Genomic DNA, 19,235 nt, shown 5'->3' with positions numbered 1-19,235 from the left:
CAGAGCAGGTGTGGTCCCCACCCTCCTGTATGTGTCAGAAACATGGACCATGTACAACAGACTCCACAAATTCCTGACAAGTTATAACCAGCACTGCAAATCCACTGGCAGGTTAGGCATATCAATGTGAGTATCCTCTCCCAGGCCAATATGCCCAGTATTGAGGCACTGTTCACATACATCTAGCTGTGGGCCATGCAGTCTGTATGCGCAACACAAAACTCCCTGAAAATGTGCTCAACTCTGAGCTCCACAATGGTAAGTGATCACTAGGAGAGCAGAGGACATGCTACAAGGCCACCCTGAAAGCCTCCCTAAGTAAACAACATCCCCAAAAAACATGTGGGAATCACTTGCCCTAGATTGCACAAACTGGAGAAGCATCGTCTTAAAAGCAAATAACTATGAAAGATAATAGAATGTTATCTATTTATCAGGAGGAACATGAAACAGGAGGTAAATGAGGTAAATAAAAATCTTCAAGAGGGCCATAGATCTTTGGAACTCACTTCCAGTAACAGGTGGTGGAAGTGGAGGAGTGTTTGAATATTTTTAAAGAAGAGGTAGATAGATTCTTGTTAATCTGTTGCCTTCCTGTGCAACATGGAAAATATTTCCTGTTGACTCACTTACATTTTCATTCATTCTTCTTTGTATATTTATTTTGTGCCTATTGTCCACGTACAAAGTATTACTTTTTAATCCAGTTACACAATCCATACTTTTGAATTCCGAAACAGAGGAATTCTGAATCTTAATGTCTTATTGCCAGAGTAGACAAGATATAGTGCAGAAGGACAGTGTAGTGATGATTAGAGACAGTTGCTCTTGCTCAAGCAAGAGTCCTCAATTTGAGTACTTAGCAGCCAAGAGCTTATCACCAAGAGAAGAGGGAAAAGTATATCTTTGTCACAGTTGTAGTTAAAGCATTATTGAATAGATACAAGGAAATGATTTCAAACTGATAGTCAAAGGAAGGTGAATAGAATGTTCAATAAGTTTAAAAAAAGATTATTTTTCTTATCAATTCATGATGTGGATGTCGCTGAATGGGCAAACATTTATTGCTAATTACCACTAAGGTGGTGGTGAGCTGCCTCCTTGGACCACTGCAGCCCAGGTGCTGTAGGTAGACCCACAATGCCTTTACAGAGGGAGTTCCAGGATTTTGAGCCAGCAACACTGAAGGAGTGGTAATATATTTTCATGTCAGCATAGTGAGTGACTTGGAGGGGAACTTGCAGGTGGTATTTTTCCCCATGTATCTGCTGCCTCTTCTGCAGTGCAGCTTGTAGATGGTATACACTGCTGCTATTGAGCACCAGTGGTGGTAGGAGTGAATTTTGTGGATGTGGTGCCAATCAAGCAAGTTGCTTTGTCTTTGGTAGTTTCAAACTTCTTGGGGGTTGTTGGAGCTGTACTCATCTGTCCAAAGCAGGAGTATTCCATCACATCCCTGCCTTATGGTGGACAGGTATTGGGGAATCAGTTAGTTACTGCAGGATACCTAGCCCTGACCTGCTGTTGTAGTCACAGCACACTTATAGCTAGGATTCCTACTCGAGGCATTGGTTCATCGTTCGTTCCAGTAAATCCTGTTATCTTATAGAAACATCACGTGTACTGAGTGAACTAGTGACAACTACCTGCAGAGTATTTCATTATTATAATTAAATTTTTTAAGAACCTAGGTAAAATCTTCTTTTCCTGTAAACCAAGAATTGATCTGAAGGTGGCTCCATTTTGAAGTACTAAAAGTCAAGGTCTGCGTTGCTTCACTTCCTCTGCTTGATCTTCTTATGTAATATTCAATCTCAAAGCTGAGCTTTATCACGCTTTTTTAGGCCCCCTCACCTGCGAATGCCTTGTCCTCAGTGGACCGCACTGCAGCATGGCTGATGAATATGAACATGCAATTCATAGATGATGAAACAGTGGACCCAGGCTCTAAGCGCAGGGATGATGTCAGACCTAAAGAGGAACTTAGCCAGATAGAGAAGGTAATGTCAACTACCAGACAGCTATTTTTCTGTTGCACAACCTATCTGCTTTTTCTCTTGCATATTAACTTGCATGTATATGATAATTTCAGATATTTTAATTTGACTTTTGAAAGTTCTGTTTCACAGAAGGGCAGTTGGATCATTTAAAGTGATGTAATGTTAGTGTCATATTATTTAAAAAAAGAAAAATACAGAGCAAGATGCTAAAAGCAGTTATTCACTTCAAATTGGCTGTATTAAATTCTAACCTGTTTAATGACAATGCACATGGTTTTTCTCATCTATTTTGCAAGTTATGGTGAATGGGAAATTAGATTGTAACATGAAATTACACATTTTCATAATATGTAATAAAGAAAGGCTGTCATTTCTGCTAGCTTAAAGGGCATGTTCAGTTTTCATAAGAACCATGAGACTGCACTCAGGAATACTGGTCTTCAGTACCAGTTAGAAAATAAGAACAAATCATGTGTCCCCCTCTATTTTAGCCAATCTGTATGGATAAACTGAAATCAGGCAGCAAAACTGCCATCTGCTCCATTGAGCAGGAGTCTCCTTTAGTTTTAGGCTGATCCCTACAGTGGCTTTGCTCAAGAATTCCCCTTCTTGAAAAAAAAACTTTCTGCTTCCATCCGTGCAATTATATGTGCTTTCCTACTTACTGGCATCTTGATATATTAATCACTATTCCTTTATCCAAGGTCATCAACATACTATAAATGGGTGAGACCCCAAAACAAATCCTTTAATAGAACACCATTTATACATTCTACCCGAGGAAATACTGTTTATTCCATTCTGTCTCTACCTTCCAATTAATTACCAACTCTGATCACAAGGTTACCCCCTTTCAGAAATGAAATTAAGAAACACTTCTTCACCTGAAGGGCAGTAGAAGTTTTAAAGGCTTGTCTGCAAATAGCAGTTGATATTTGATCTTTGATAATTTCAGATTATAGAGTTAGAGGCATACAGCATGGAAACAGACCCTTTGGTCCAACTCATCCATGCCGACCACATATCCTATATAAATCTAGTCCCATTTGCCAGCATTTGGTCCATATCTCTCATACACATCAGGAACAAAGCAGAGAACAAGATAGTACTGATAAATTAAACTGTATTTATTTCAATACAAGAGGCCTAAATAGATAAGGTAGATGAACTCAGGGCACGGTTGGGAACATGGGACTGGGATATCATAGCAATTACAGAGATGGAGCTCAGGGATGGACAGGACTGTTTCAGGGTATAGATGTTATGGGACGGATAGAAAACGGAATGAGAGGGGACAGGGAATGGCGTTTTTGATTAAAGATAACATTACTGCTGTACTTAGCGAGGGCATCCCTGGGAACATGTACAGGGAAGTTATTTGGGTTGAACTGAGAAATAAGAAAGGGATGATCACCTTATTGGGATTGTACTATAGAACCTCCACCCCCACCCCCAATAGTCAGTGGGAAATTGAGAAACAATTTGTAATGAGGTCTCAGTTATCTGTGAGAATAATAGTGGTTACGGTAGGGGATTTTAAATTTATCAAACATAGACTGGGACTGTTGTAGTGTTAAGGGCTTGGATGAAGAGGAATTTGTTGAATGTGCACAAGAAATTTTCGGATTCTGATTCAGATTAGAGATTGATTTTTTTTAATTAACCGTTGGTATCAAGGAATATGGGAAAAGGCACATATATAAAAATAGGTCAGATTTTCCATGATTACAGTAAATGACAGAACATTCTTGGTAGTGTGGATGAGCACAAAGATCTGTGTCCGTGTGCATAGATCACTGAAAGTTGCCACCCAGGTTGATAGCGTTGTTAAGAAGGCATACAGTATGTTAGGTTTTATTGGTAGAGGGATTGAGTTTCGGAGCCATGAGGTCATGTTGCAGCTGTACAAAACTCTGGTGCGGCCGCACTTGGAGTATTGCGTACAGTTCTGGTCACCGCATTATAGGAAGGATGTGGAAGCATTGGAAAGGGTGCAGAGGAGATTTACCAGGATGTTGCCTGGTATGGAGGGAAGGTCTTATGAGGAAAGGCTGAGGGTCTTGAGGCTGTTTTCGTTAGAGAGAAGAAGGTTAAGAGGTGACTTGATAGAGACATACAAGATGATCAGAGGATTAGATAGGGTGGACAGTGGGAGCCTTTTTCCTCGGATGGTGATGGCTAGCACGAGGGGACATAGCTTTAAATTGAGGGGTGATAGATATAGGACAGATGTCAGAGGTAGGTTCTTTACTCAGAGAGTAGTAAGGGCGTGGAATGCCTTGCCTGCAAAAATAGTAGACTCGCCAACTTTAAGGGCATTTAAATGGTCATTGGATAAACATATGGATGATAATGGAATAGTTTAGGTTAGATGGGCTTCAGATTGGTTTCACAGGTCGCCGAAGGGCCTGCACTGCGCTGTAATGTTCTATGTTCTATGTTCTATGCTTCAAGCAGCTAAATGGTATATCCATACTCTCTTTTTATGCTAATTGTTTTTGAAAATAATTTATTTATCAAACCTTATCAATTGCTTTGTGGAAATCAACAGAGGTACTTCCATAGCCTCTTCCTGATCCAACACATTACTGAGCACCTCAAAATAAAATTCAATAGCCCTCCTTGTAAATTGATCTAAACTCGCAGGTCTGTCATTGTGAAGTTTCCACCACTTTCATTCTTAAATAATGGAGCGATGTTTGTAATTTCGAAATCTAAAAACGCAATCCTGGAAACGAGAAAGCATCATAAAATTATAAAGATCTTAAGAAATAGGAACAGGATTAGGCCTTTCAGCTTAACAGGCCTCTTCGGCCATTCAAGTAAGATTACAACTGACCTGATTTACATAAACTGTATTCTTCTGCCTGTCTCCCATAAAATCTTCGGCTCTCTCAACGATCAAAGAAACTGTCTTAAATCAGCCTTGAATATATTCAAATGAATCAATTTTCAATGCTCAGTGGGGGAAAGTTACCAAAGAACGTCTTAGAGAAGAAATTCCTCTTCCTCTCCACTGAGAATGAGGGAGCATTCAAATTTAAACTGTGTCCATTAGTTCTGGATTCCCTAACAAAGGGAGACATTCTCTTAGTATCAACCTTGTCAAGTTCCCCCTCTCCCAGAATCCATGTTTCAAGAAGATTCTCATCCTTCTAAACTCAAATGAGTACAGGTCCAACCTTTTCTCATAAGGAAACTATTTTATCACAGAAATCAACCTATTGAACGTCTCTGAATCATTTTCCACGCAAGTAGAGCCCCCATTAAGTATCCCTCATTCATGCCTTGTGCATTTGTAACAGAACTTCAAGGCTGTTATACACTATCTCTCTTGCAATAAATGTCAGCATTCCATTTGCATTCCTTGCTCTTCAATGAATCTACATGCTAACATTCTGACATATGTATAAGGATATCCATATCATTTTGTATTGTAGCATTCGGCAGGCTCCCTCCATTTACGTAATATTCTGTTTTTCAATTCTTCCTGCCAGACAACCTGACATTTTCCATACTATGTTCAATCTGCCAATTTTTTGCAAGATCACTTACCCTAATTTTGGATCATTAACAAATTTGTCTACAAAGCAGTTATTCCCTTTATCCAAGTCATAAATATATATTTTAATTAGTTGAGGTGCCAGCAATGATCCCTGTGGCTCTCTGATAGTTACAGTTTGCCAATCTGAAATGATCCATTTATACCAACTGTTTCCTGTTGATTGGGCAACCCTCACACCACTCTAATACATCACCTAATACCATGAATCTTGTGTAGTAGCCTTTTATATAGCACCTTATGAATGTCTTTTGGAAATCCAAATCCATTACACTTGTTCTCCTTTATCCACTGTTTGTTACATATTCAAAAGAATAGATTCGTTAAACTTGACTTCACTTTCAGAAAATCGTGTTGACTCTGCCTGATTTGTATTTTAAGTTCTAAATGTCCAGCAACTATCCCCTTAATAATAGTTTCCAGTATTTTTCAATGATGTCGGTCTTACTGACTTAAAAGTTTCTGTGTTCTATCTCCCTCCTTTCTTGTCGAGAGGTATTATATTTTCAGTTTTCTAATCCACTGGGATGTTTCCAGAATCTGGGGAATTTCGGATGTTTGCAACCAATGAGCTATCTCTGTGGCCACTTCTTTTAAGACCTTAGGATGCAGGCCAGCAGGTCCAGAGGACTTGTCGGCCTCTATCCCCATTTCGTTTTTGGAATACTTTCTGGTGATTGTGATCCTCAAATTGAATATCAAAATTAGTCATGTTATCATTCCTACCAATCTTTAAACATAATAAATTAACTTCTTTTTTAGTTTAAAGTCAGGTTATTTAATTTTATTTTGGTTCATTTGTGCCATTAGTATTTAGGCCTTTACTGCTAATATGAAAATGATACAAAATAACTTATTGAACAAGTCTTCCACTTTCCTAAGGCCCATTTTACTCTTGCCTTCAAAGGTCTTTAATGGTATTTCATTCACGTTTGCCACATGTAATAGATTTATAAAGTATTTGCAGTTGGTTTTAAGATCTCATTATTTTTCATATTCCCTTCTTGCACTTCTTATTTCAATGTATTCCTTAGTGTAATAACTCAGGAAATCTGATTGGAAAGGAACATCATTTATTGTTGATCACCAAATTAGAGCCACCGCTCATGATGTACACAAGCTAGTCCCAACCTAAGACAGACAGTTTTATTGACTCATCCCTGGATCTGCTTTGAATTTTTGTAATCAACCAGAAATGTTATTACACACCTCTGGAGCAGGTGGGACTTGGACCCAGGGCCCCCGACTCAGGGGTAGAGGCACTACCACTGCATCACAAGAATTCTCTGGGTTTGCTTTTTTTTTTAAATCCTGGGTCTGCTTACAGATATTTTATGAATCAACCTGTTCACAGATGTTATTACACATCTACAGAACAGGTGGGTCTTGAACCTGGGCCTCCTGGCTGGGGTAGAGACACTACCACTATGCCACAGGTCCCTTCTGAGTCTGCTTTATATATTTTTTTTTATTTAACCTATTTTCCTAATCAAACTGTTCAGAAATGTTATTACACACTTCTGGAACAGGTAGGACCTAAACCTAGACCACCTGGTCCAGGGGTAGGGACACTACCACTGCACCACAAGAGGGCCCTGGGGTCTGCTTAGTAAAGTGCTGAGATGAAAAGTTTGTGCTGGACAGTCCATTGTCTTTTAGCAAGAAGATTTGTGCTAAACAAGTTCCAATGAGGAGATGAATTAGTGATTCCTATTTGCCCTGTCTGAGTTATCACACTTAGCTATTTTAAGTTTCACTTTTCCTTATGTTTGTGGAAGCTTCTTTTTTAATTTAATACTGTATATTTATTGGCCAAGATTTCCTAACTACGCAACTGAAGCCTTTGAAGTTTAGGGCTATTTACTGTTTTTGATTCCTATAGAACACTTGAGTATTTCCCACTGTTTGTCCAGATGATAACCAAAATACACAGTTGTAATTTTACCAGACACCAGTTCAACCAGATTGAACTGTAGTAAATTAATTCCTGATCCTCTTGCTGTCCAGCTATTCGTGTTTAAAACTCTCACCCTCTCAAACCTATTTGCAAAATGTTCCCTTACTGCCACACCAATAATTAATTGCAGTTCATTACTCATCACAAAAACATGATTTACTGTGATGAGATAGGGTTAGGGTTAGGGTTAGGGTTTTTTGAAGAAGGGTCTAGGCCCGAAATGTCATTTCCTGTTCCTCTGATGCTGCTTGGCCTGCTGTGTTCATCCAGCTCTACACCTTGTTATCTCACATTCACTGTGATGAGTCTGAATTGGAGACTGAAAACTTAAGTAGCACTCTTGTAAGTAAGCATCTCTGCTAAACTATTTTATTTTGGTAGAGGGCTGTGGTTATGGCACCATGTATAATGGTAGCTACTTCCTACAGAGTTGAGTGCTGTTAGGTTTAAATACTTTTTTAAACTACTCATTTCAAAAGCTTACATCACTACATATGCTTAAAATGGCAGACCGCTGAACTAAAAGCTTTATCAGCTACCTGCTTCTTATCTGAACAGTGCTCGTTACTGATGCACAATCTGTTTTACCTGGAAGGGTGAATGATGCATTTTATATTCATTACAAACATTGAGAAGCCAATACTATATAGTCATTAAACATGTTTCATACTGTGAGCTGAGGCTATCCCTAATGTATTTAGAAAACGTAATGGGGATAAAGGCTGACAAGTTCTATGAACCTGATGGCCTGCATCCTAAGGTCTTAAAAGAAATGGCTGCAGAGATAGCAAATATATTGGTTGCAAGAGGGAATGAAGAAATTTACTTTGGATGGACTTGAAGTTGGCACTATAGTGAAGTAGCATGTATAAAGGGATTCTAGATTAGTAGCTTTTAAGCTTACCAATCAAAATCACTAATCTACGCACCGTGCTTTGCACGATAAGGTAGTCTTCAAAAATCACAGCCCTTCAAGAAATAGAATTTCTTAGTTAGAAATAGAAGAGCAAAAAACAGCATAGCAGAGAAACAGGCCCTTAGGCCCACCAAGATTGTGCCAATATCTGGTGTCTTTCTGCATTAAAAGGCTTTTGCCTCTATACGGTCTGTATCCCGCTATTCCCTGCCTATTCAATTGTCTGTCAAAATGCCTCTTAAACATTGCTGTTTTATCCACCTCCGCCACCTTCTCTGGCAGAACATTTCAGGTACTTATCAGCCTTTGTGTAAAAAACCTGTTTCTCACACCTCCTTTTACCTTAAACCTATGTGCCCTAATAATTGGCATTTCTTTCCTGGCAAAAAGACTCAGACTATGTATTCTATCCACACCTCTCATACTCTGGTAAACTTAACAGGTTACCCATAATGTTCAATGTTCAAGTGAAAACAAACCAAGTTTGTCCAATTTCTCCTCATAGATAATACACTCCAAAACATCGTGGTAAAACATTTCTGTACCCTGTCCAAACCCCCCACATCCCTCTGGTAGTGTAGTAACCAGAACTGTATGCAATATTCCAGTGTGGCCTAACTAAAGTTCTTTCCAGCTGCAACATGACTTAACAGTTTTTAAACTCTACACTCTGATTAATGAAGGTAAACATGCCATATGCCTTCTGGACCACCTTATCCACTTGGATTGTCACTTTCAGGGAACTGTGGATCTGTACGCCTTGATCCCTCCTGTATGTTAATGTTACTAAGGGTTCTGCCTTTTGCTGAATACTTCCCTCCTACATTAGATCTTCCAAAATGCATCACCCCTCATTCACCCAGATTAAACTCCATTTGCCATTTCTCTGCTCAATGATAATAAAGGTTTAGTTGATAAAAATTTGAAAATTTTGGATTTGCTGGCAATAATTTAATGGAACTAAATGCAACCTCACCTAAGCTTCCCTTCTTTACATCAGTATCAGCAGGAGATTGCTATACTTCAGGATAAACTGAGGGCATCCAATCGGAAGCTGGAAGAATATGAGGTACATTTAAAGAACCAAGAGGAACATGCACAAAAGATGATGCTGGAATACCAAGCCAGGCTGGAGGAGGGTGAGGAACGACTTCGCAGACAACAAGACGACAAGGAGGTGCAGATGAAAGGCATTATCAGCAGGTATATAGCCAACCATCTGTTTTGCCTGGGGTAATTTCTACAATGATGCAGAATTTTGGAGAGTGCACATTGTGAACTAAATGTTGATGTTGACAGAGTCCAATTACTAGTGCATCACTTCAAGCTCCTACATCATTTTGAGGGTCAAGGATTCTATTGAAAAATTAGTCAAGTATTTCCAAGGGAATTGCATATCAAGCTAGTTTCATATTATCATAACCTATTTGAAAGCATGCACCTGCAAGTCCCAATAAGCATAATCCTTGAGTTTGGATTCTGCTAGCATCATCCTTCGAGTTACAGAAGTCAGTTAGGAGCATAGGTGCCTGTTCCTAGTTTTTCAAGCTGATTAATTATAGTGCATTCTGGGATAATTATCTAATTGCTTACAAGAATGTTTTCAGACAGGGGCAGAGGCAAATGGCTATAAACCATTTCATAGTCTGAATGGTGGGAAATAAATCCAGCTCTGGATCAGTGGTTTGTGCACGCACACACAAGCATGAGTTGGTGAAGATATACTTCTTATTTCTAATTGGGTAGAATCAGTTTGTTAGATGTGTTCAGGAGGGCTTTTTGAGACCGTATGTTGATAGAGAGGAGGCCATACTAGACTTGGTATTAGGGAATGAGTCAGGACAGGTGATCGAAGTTTCAGTAGGAGAGCATTTTGGGCTCAGTGACCAACATTTCAAGTAGTCACGGACAAGGACAAGAGAGTGGCCCTTAGGTGAGGATGTTTAATTGGGCAAGGGCCAATTATATCCAAATTAGACAAGAACTGTGGAATGTGGATTGGGAGCAGTTATTTGAGGGCAAATGAACATCTGGAATGTGGGAGGTTTTTAAAGACCAATTGATTAAAGTGCAGGACAAGGATAGGAATGGCAGGATCCAGGAACCAATGATGATAAGGGAAATTGTAAACTTAGTCAAAAGGAAAAAGGAAGCATACAATAGGTCTAGGCAGCTACAAACTGACAAAGCCCTTGAGAAGTATCAAGAAATTAGGAAAGAACTTAAACACAGAATTAGGAAGGCTAAAAGGGGCCATGAAACACGTTTAGCAAACATGGTCAAGGAGAATCTCAAGGCTTTTTACACATATATTAGAAGAAAGAGGTTAGCAAGGGAAAGAGTAGGCTCCTTCAAGGACAAAGGAGAGGGAACTTACGCGTGGAGCCACAGGAAGTGGGAGAGATCCTTAATAAGTACTTTGTATCAGTATTCACCAAGGAGAAGGACATGGCTGATGCTGAGGTCAACGATGAGTGTGTGAATACTCTAAAGAATGTCAGTATATTACAGGAGGATATTTTGGGTATCCTAAATTGCATTAAGGTAGATAATTTCCCAGGGCCAGATGGGATCTATCCCAGGTTACTGTGAGAGGCAAGGCAAGGGCATTAGCAGATATCTTCACATTTATGCCAGGGGACTGGAAATTAACCAATGTTATTCCCTTGTTTAAGAAAGGAAGCAGGGATAATCCAGGAAATTATAAGCTGGTGAGTCTGACATCTGTGGTGGGGAAGCTCTTAGAGAAGATACTGAGGGACAGGATAAATGCGCATTTGGAAGAAAATGGACTACTTAGTGACAGGCAGCATGGTTTCGTATGAGGAAGGTCATATCTCACCAACCTGATCAAATGTTTTGAAGAGGTGACAAAGATAATTCGTTGTGGATGTAATTTATACGGTCATTAGTAAGGCATTTGATAAAGTCCCACATGGCAGATTGGTACAAAAATTAAAACCACATGGGATTCGTGATGGGCTGGCTCGATGGATACAAAACTGGCTTGGTCATAGAAGACAGAGGGTAGCGGTGGAAGGATGTTTTTCAGAATGGAGACTGGTAACTAGTGGTGTTCCACAGGGATCAGTCTTGGGTCCTCTGTTGTTTGTAGTATATATAAATGATCTGGAGGTAAATATGGGTGGTCTGATTAGTAAGTTTGCAGATGACACAAAGATTAGTGGAGTTGCTGATAGTGCCGACGATTGTTAAAGGATACAACAGGATATAGATAGATTGGCGACTTGGGCACAGAAATGGCAGCTGGAGTTTAATCCAGACAAATGCAAAGTGATGCATTTTGGAGGATCAAATTTAGGTGTGAATTATACTGTTAATGACAGAACCCTTAGGAACATTAACATACAGACTGATCTGGCCGTGCAGGTCCACAGTTCCCTAAAAGCAGCAACACAGGTGGCCAAAGTGATTAAGAAGGCATATGGCATGCTTGCCTTCATCAGCCAGGGCATAGAGTACAAGAGTTGGCAAAACATGTTGCAGCGATATAAAACCCTTGTTAGGCTGTATTTGAAGTATTGTGTGCAGTTTTGGTTGCCACATTACCAAAAGGATATGGAAGCTTTGGAGAGAGTGCAGAGAATGTTCACCAGGATGGTGCCCAGTCTCGAGGGCATTGGCTATGAGGAAAGGTTAAAAAGACTAGAATTGTTTTCACTGGAAAGACCGTGGCTGAGAGGAGACCTGATAGAGGTCTACAAATTATGAGAGGCATAGATAGGGTGGATAGTCAGAGGCTTTTTCCAAGGGTTGAAGTTTCAATTGCAAGGGGGCACAGGTTCAAGGTGAGAGGGCAAAAGTTTAAAGGAGATGTGCGAGGGATGTTTTTCACACAGAGAGTGGTAGGAGTCTTGAATGCACTGCCAGAAGAGGCAGTGGAGCAGGCACATTGGTGACATTTAAGAGGTGATTGGATGGTTACATGGATAAGGAGGGAATAGAGGGATACGGACCAAATAAGGACAGAAGGTTTGCTTTTTAGTTTAGTCAGGGCATGATGATCGGCACAGGCTTGGAGGGCCAAAGGGCCTGATCCTGTGCCGTACTCTCTTCTGTTCTTTTTGTAATCCAAGCACTAGTGCAGGCAAGCTAAAGATGACCCTCCTGATGCTTCAAGCCTAGTTAAACAGGGAGAGTTGATGGCATGATGAGCTGTTGTAAGAGCATCCAAAAAAAAAACTCCAAAATGTTTAATTGTTGATATATAGGGTGATCAACCTGCATTTTAGCATAGGTAACAAAAAGAAAGCTGAAAGACAGACGAATAAGTACTGATGTTCCTCTCAAGTACTTTCAGGTGTAGCACTCACCTAATCACTACTGAGTTGATCTGGCCAGAAATTAAACATTGTGCACAAGTTCCTAGCTTATATTCCACATGGAAGAGGCAGAAAAAGCCATATCCAGTCTTGAAAAACTGTCTATGAATAATTATGTAGTCACTTAAAAAGAAGTGCTGCTAATTTTATCGAATGTAAAGACTTCAGGTTTTGTGATACACAGTAATAAATGCCTGTCACAAGCTATTGGTTGGCACATTACATATGTGGAGGCTGTTATGAAAATGTTTCATATTTATTAATTTCTGTGGACTTTGGGTTTGAAAAATTGTGGAGATGCCTGGATGATTTACTTTTTTAAAAAAAACTTCAATGAACCATGACATCATATGACACAGAAATTTTTAAACAAAAAAAAAATAAATAAAATTGCCTTTGACATCAAGAATGTCATTTGACGTAGTGTAGTATCTAGGAGCCCTAGCAAAACTGGAATCAACTGGAACTGGGGCAAACTCCCTGCTGGTTGCAGTTATAGATGCGCAAAAGGCAAATGGTTATGGTTGTTAGAGGTCAGTAATCTCTTCTCCAGCACATCTCTACAGGAATTCCTCAGGGTAGCATCCTAGGCCCAAACATCTTAAGCTGCTTTACCAATGACTTTCCATCCATCAAGGGGTCAAAATGTTTGCTGATAGTTGGTGCTGAGCATTGCACATTCGTGACTCCTGAGATACTGAAGCAATCCATGTTCAAATGCAATAAGACATAAACAATATCCAGGCTTGGGCTGAGAAATGGCAAGTAACATTCACACCACACAACTGCCAGGCAATGAACATCTTCAATAAGAGACGCAATCTAACCACCACTCCTTGACATTCAATGATGTTGCCATCACTGAATCCTACACGATCGACAGCCTGGGCTTTGCCATTGACCAGAAATTGAGCTGGACTTGCTATATAAATACTGTGGCTACAAAAGTAGGTTAGAGATTAGGAGTACTGCACCAAATAACTCACCTCCTGAATCGCCAAACCCTGTCCACCATCTACAAAATACAAGTCACGAGTATGAAGGAATATTCCCCACACTTGCCTGGACAAGTGCATTTCGACAACACTCAACAAGCTTAACATGATCCAAGACAAAGCAGCCTGCTTCAGTGGCGCCACATCCACACCTTCCACCACCAACCCTCGGTAGCAGCAGTATGAACTATCTACAAGATGCATTGAAAAACATTCACCAAAGATCCTTAGTCAGTATCTTCCAAAACCATGACCACTTCCATGTAGAAGGATAAGGGCAGTAGACAATTGGGAACACCACCACTACCACCTGCTAATTCCCCTCCAAGCCACACACCATTCTGACTCGGAAATTTATTGCTGTTCCTTCACAGTCTCTGGATCACAATCATAGAATTCCCTTTGCAACAGCATTGCGGGTCTTTGTACAGCACATAGACTACAGTTGAAAATGGAACCCATTACCACCTTCTCAAGGGCAACTAAGGATGGGCAATAAATGCTGACCAGCCAGCGATGCCCACATCCCACAAATTAATAAAAAGAAATTCATGTGAAACTGCATGATTCCTGATAACTACTTGTCTAGGTCACTTGAACTCACTTCAGTGAAAGCACTAGACTGTTTTATATCTAGGGTTTCATGGCTATTTTGTTGGAACAGTGTTTGCAGGCTGAGTTTGTTTTTGAATTTTCAGTTGGGGAAAGCCTGCTACAGAACAAGCTGTTCAGCTCATGTCTCCTGTTTCTGAAGCACTTGTATTGGGAGATCAGGCAGAAATTTGTTTGTTCTTCTGGAAGAGTGACTGAAAAATCTTCAACATTATTTCTCCTGACCAAACTGTGACTACCAAGACCCCACAGACAACCAAGCATGATCAGTGACTTGACCAAAGGTCAATAAACTTTGGAACTGGAAAGTTTCTGCATTTTGCCTCTTCTTTTGCTTTTGCTTTTAACAATAACCATGATTAAAAAGAAAAACACTTTCTGGCTGAAGCCAATCTCTGCAGAGAGAAATTCTTATTCCCCTTTTACCTGGAGTGTGTGTGTACATGTGTGTGTTTTGCCTGAAGAGGGGTAAATATTTATTTGCACGTCATAAATTGCGTTAACCAAATCTGCATCATCTTTAATGGATTTTGTTTTATAATGAATTGATAATTTTGTGTTTATTTAAGAAATCTTGACAGATTTATTCATTCTAAGTTTAGTATGATTGTCCATATCAGCACTTGGGCAAAATATTTTTATTTTATGTTGCAAACCATGTATTAGTCGGACTAAATGGATTGTGCATTCCTCCCCTGTCAGTCACAATATAGTGCAAAATTTATTTTACGACTAAGTTAAGAAGGGGTATAAAATTCGGTGATTGCAAAATTGGTGCCGAGTTGGGTCAGTCTAAGAAGACATGCCCATAGGACAATGCTGTAATTTTTCTTGAAGTATGTGAAGGCAAAGTGGTGTCACCACAGAATATGTTGGTTTCCTTGCAACAAATGACATGTCTGAATCTGACTGGCTGGCTGTCCTAGAACCAGTGCCGCCATTCCTGTATAGTTATTAACTTCCAGGTAGTTTCACCTCTCTGCGTTGTTATTAATTACCAGATGGCTAGACCACAGCAGGTAAATTTAAGATAGCACCTTCAGTGTTCCACTCTTGGTTGATGTTTTACACGTGTACTTTCATCAAAATTCAAAAATTTATCATGTTTTATTTTGTATCCAAGAATTTTCTTAAATGTAGTCAATAATTGTAGTCATTTGAAATGTAGTCAGAGGCAGCACGGTGGCTCAGTGATTAGCGCTGCTGTCTCACAGCACCAGGGACCCGGGCTCAATTCCACCCTCAGGCCATTGTCTGTGTGGAGTTTGCACGTTCTCCCTGTGTCTGCGTGGGTTTCCTCTGGGTGCTCCAGTTTCCTCCCACAGTCCAAAGATGTTCAGGCTAGGTGGATTGGACATGTTAATTTGCCCGTAGTGTTCAGGGATGTGTAGATTAGGTGGGTTATAGGGGGATGGGTCTGGGTGGGATGGTCTGAGAGTCAGTGTGGACTTGTTGGGCCGAAGGGCCTGTTTCCACACTGTAGGGATTCTAAAAAACTTCTAATTACTCTTAATTAATTTTTAAAATACCTGCGCTCTCCTCATGATTCACTCAACCAAATGAGCAGTAGGTTAACAAGATCCCAGGTTTAGCTGATCTCAGCCAGAATGGCAGATTAAAGGTTATGTGGCCCAGGTTCAAGTCCCATCTGTTGCAGAGGTATGTAATTACATCTCTGAACAGGCTAATTAGAAAAAAGCAATTAAAGAATCTTAGGGACGCCTGTGGTGTGGTGGTCATATCCCTACCTTTGAGCCAGAAGACCCCAGTTCTAGTCTCATCTGTTCTAGAAGTGTGTAATAATATCTCTGAACAAGTTGATCAGAAAACATCCAGATAGAAGATTTATCATTGAAGAGGGAAACCGCTGCCTGGATTCTCACTGTCCATTGTTAGCCAATGGTCTACTTTGCAAGTGTGAATTTTGGGTCATAAGGCTTTGGATAGAATACTGCCTGCTGACACACACTGAAAATGTTCAGGAAAAGAAAATTCATGTGATTGAAGTACTGAAGGGGTACTTAAGCAATACAAAATTGCAGGAGGGAGGAGAGAATTCTGACTTTTGTGTGGCTGTGTTCAGTAAAAACCCTCCCCCTTTCAGTTAGACAGGATTGCTTCAATACATTAAAGATTGTTGAATGTTAAAAGCTGTATTGGTACCTCATTTACAGAATGTAATGAATACTGCTTACCAGTGTGTTGGTTTGTCTGATCTCTGACCACGGCAGGATTGACTGAGCTTTCAATTCTGTTTGATCAGTTCTACTGAACTAATTGAACCTGCTGTGTTGCTCATGTTTTCTCCTTATAGATTAATGGCTGTTGAAGATGAGCTGAAGAAAGATCATGCAGAGATGCAGGCAGCAGTAGACTCTAAGCAGAAGATCATTGAGGCACAGGTTAGATGCTGTTTCCCACCTTTTATACAACGAAGTTTGACATAAAATGGGGATGCTAGCCAACAATTAATGGAGGGTAGAAAGCAAAATACAAAAGTTGTATTGGAAGCCATTCAGTCCCTAAATAAGAAATGGGTGTTGTCTGCTTAGGCAGGATGGTGTCTTAACACAGTCTGAATCATAAAAGATTAGATCTTCACTTAATCTGAATTTGATTGTCTGAGCTGATGTACTTCAAATTCTACCTTTGAAGAAACCAGTTTAACAGAAATCTGTCCTGCATCTAGAAGTATTCAGAATGAAAACCTCCATAAAGTATTTCCCAAGTCTGAAACAGATAATGGTAAAATCACTTTATTTATAAGACACTGGATCATGGAATGGTTACATCAGAGAAGTCCATTCAATCTATTATGTCTATGCCAGTTCTCTGCAAGAATGATTTTTAATTTTCAGGATTATGGGAAAAATTATGTCTATCTTCGAATTATTGGTGAACAGTCACAGAATTCCTGTGGCACAGAAGGTGGTCATTTGGCCCATCGTGTGTATACCAGCTCTATTAGAGTGCCAATCTTCTGCCTTTTGCCCATGTCCCTGCACACCATTTCCATCCAAATAATCATCCAATGCCCTTTTAAGGCCTCAATTGAACCTGCCACCACCTCATTTTCAGGTAGTACATTTCCATATCCTAACAACTCATTGCATGAAAAAGTTTTTTTTTTCCCTCACACCACCCTTACTTCATTTGCATAGCACTTTAAATCTATGACTTCTCATTCTTTTTCCTTTCATGAGTGAGAGTAGCTTCTCCAACCTGCTCATGATTTTGAAAACCCCTACCAAATCTCCTCTCAGCCTTCTTCCCTCCAAGGAGAGTGTCTCAACTTCTTCAATCTATCCTCAGAACTGGTTCCAAGAATGAGAAATTTGATTCTTGTAAACCTTTTCAAAGCCATGATTGAAATCGGCCTCCTCCACATTCTCAAGCAGTATAGTCCCTCACCTAACCACTTGCTACGTAAAAACCTTTAATCCCCATGTTATCTTGGCTTTATTTTCCATTCAATTTAAATCTGTGTCTGCTGATTCTTGACCATGCTGTGAATGGAAATATGATGCCATTCTAAACTAAAAGTCTTTTTGCCTCTTAAAATGTTGCTATTGCGTCTGCCTCCACCACCACCTCTGATAGTGCACTCCGGGCACTTACCACCCTCCGTGGAAAAACTTGTCTCTCACATCTCCTCTAAACTTGCTCCCCTTTTACCTTAAACTTATGTCCCTTAGAAATTGACATTTCTACACTGGGAAAGAAAAGACTCAGACTATCCATGCCTCTCATTATTTTGTACACTTCTATCACCTTGCTCAGTTTGCACTGTATGGTTTGAATCTTGCATTTTTATTTGATAAGTGCCAATTTTGATGTTGCAGTCGTAGTCAGTATTCTCTGCTCATAACAGGTGAGGAACCAAACGACAAGCAGCACACCACCCTGTTTCTCTTTTGCTGTATTGTGGATTGTTTTGCTCCTGGAATGAGAAGGCCATAGATATTATGGAAGATGAAAGCTATGACTGTGTGGTGTAGGTGGTGAGTTTTCCCAAGCAATTGAGCAGGCTGTGCAAAGGGCTTGTGGGGTGAGTGGTATCACACTTTTGAGCATGACGCCTTGATTGAAGGTGGGTGCAGTAAGAGAGATAGAGGTAGCAAAGGGAAGTAGTGCACTCACACCAGCAAAGTGGAGGAGGCTATTGGGTTTGGTAAGATTGTGCAAGGCCAAGCTAGTTTTCTTGCTCTGAGAAACATTCCAAACAAGACATGACTCCTGCTTTGCCAGAAAAATGGGAAGATTGCCCACTCGGTCATATTTGTGTCCTGTTAGCTCAGTATAAATCAAATTACAAGAAATGTTTAATTACATAACTTCATCCTCCCTGCATTAGTTGACAGTCTATTATTTGCACTTTTTCCACACACAATCTGATTTATGCCAGTCAGATTTATTGCATAGCTCTCAGTTTTATAATTGCTGCCTGTAATTCTGCTGCACTTACTGAACTAATACAGGCAGACAGTGTAATTGCGTTGAATTTTGTCTCTAAACCATTTGTCATAAAAGTTCCGACTATTGTTCAATTATATGACATGAGCTCCTGATGTTAGATGCAAGCACTTCCTCAGCTAATTAAGAGAAATTACCCCCAAATGTGAATTATTAATGGATTATTCTTGCTGTATTTGCCTTTGTTTCAATTTATAGTCAACTGTTAAACAGTAAAAGTTTAGAAGCAGAATGACAATGTTAGTCTTTGTTAATATAATCTTAGAATAAAAGATATTGCAAAACATGTAAGCAGCAGAGACAACAAGGTGCAGGGCTGGATGAACACAGCAGGCCAAGCAGCATCACAGGAGCAGAGAGGCTGACGTTTCGGGCCT

The 19,235-nt window shown here is 39.9% G+C and overlaps 1 protein-coding gene across 9 annotated transcripts in view; it reads left to right on the top strand.

Moving 5' to 3' along the window:
• The window catches only part of dab2ipb (DAB2 interacting protein b), a 201,458-nt gene that overhangs the window by 176,287 nt on the left and 5,936 nt on the right, over positions 1 to 19,235 (top strand). For 7 of the 9 annotated variants that reach the window (XR_007265039.1, XM_048613455.1, XM_048613456.1 and 4 more), the window contains 3 exons: positions 1,845 to 2,000; positions 9,436 to 9,638; positions 16,700 to 16,787. Coding sequence is in view for 8 of the 9 variants with exons in the window: in XM_048613455.1 (XP_048469412.1) it covers positions 1,845 to 2,000; positions 9,436 to 9,638; positions 16,700 to 16,787 (447 nt within the window). In the remaining variant the exon portion in view is untranslated. The remainder of the gene's footprint in view (positions 1 to 1,844; positions 2,001 to 9,435; positions 9,639 to 16,699; positions 16,788 to 19,235) is intronic. The other 2 variants (XM_048613457.1, XM_048613458.1) reach the window with 1 other exon arrangement.

Source organism: Rhincodon typus, chromosome 28, assembly GCF_021869965.1.
Source record: "Rhincodon typus isolate 14 chromosome 28, sRhiTyp1.1, whole genome shotgun sequence".
Taxonomy (NCBI): domain Eukaryota; kingdom Metazoa; phylum Chordata; class Chondrichthyes; order Orectolobiformes; family Rhincodontidae; genus Rhincodon; species Rhincodon typus.
This window is presented reverse-complemented; position numbering and strand designations above follow the sequence as displayed.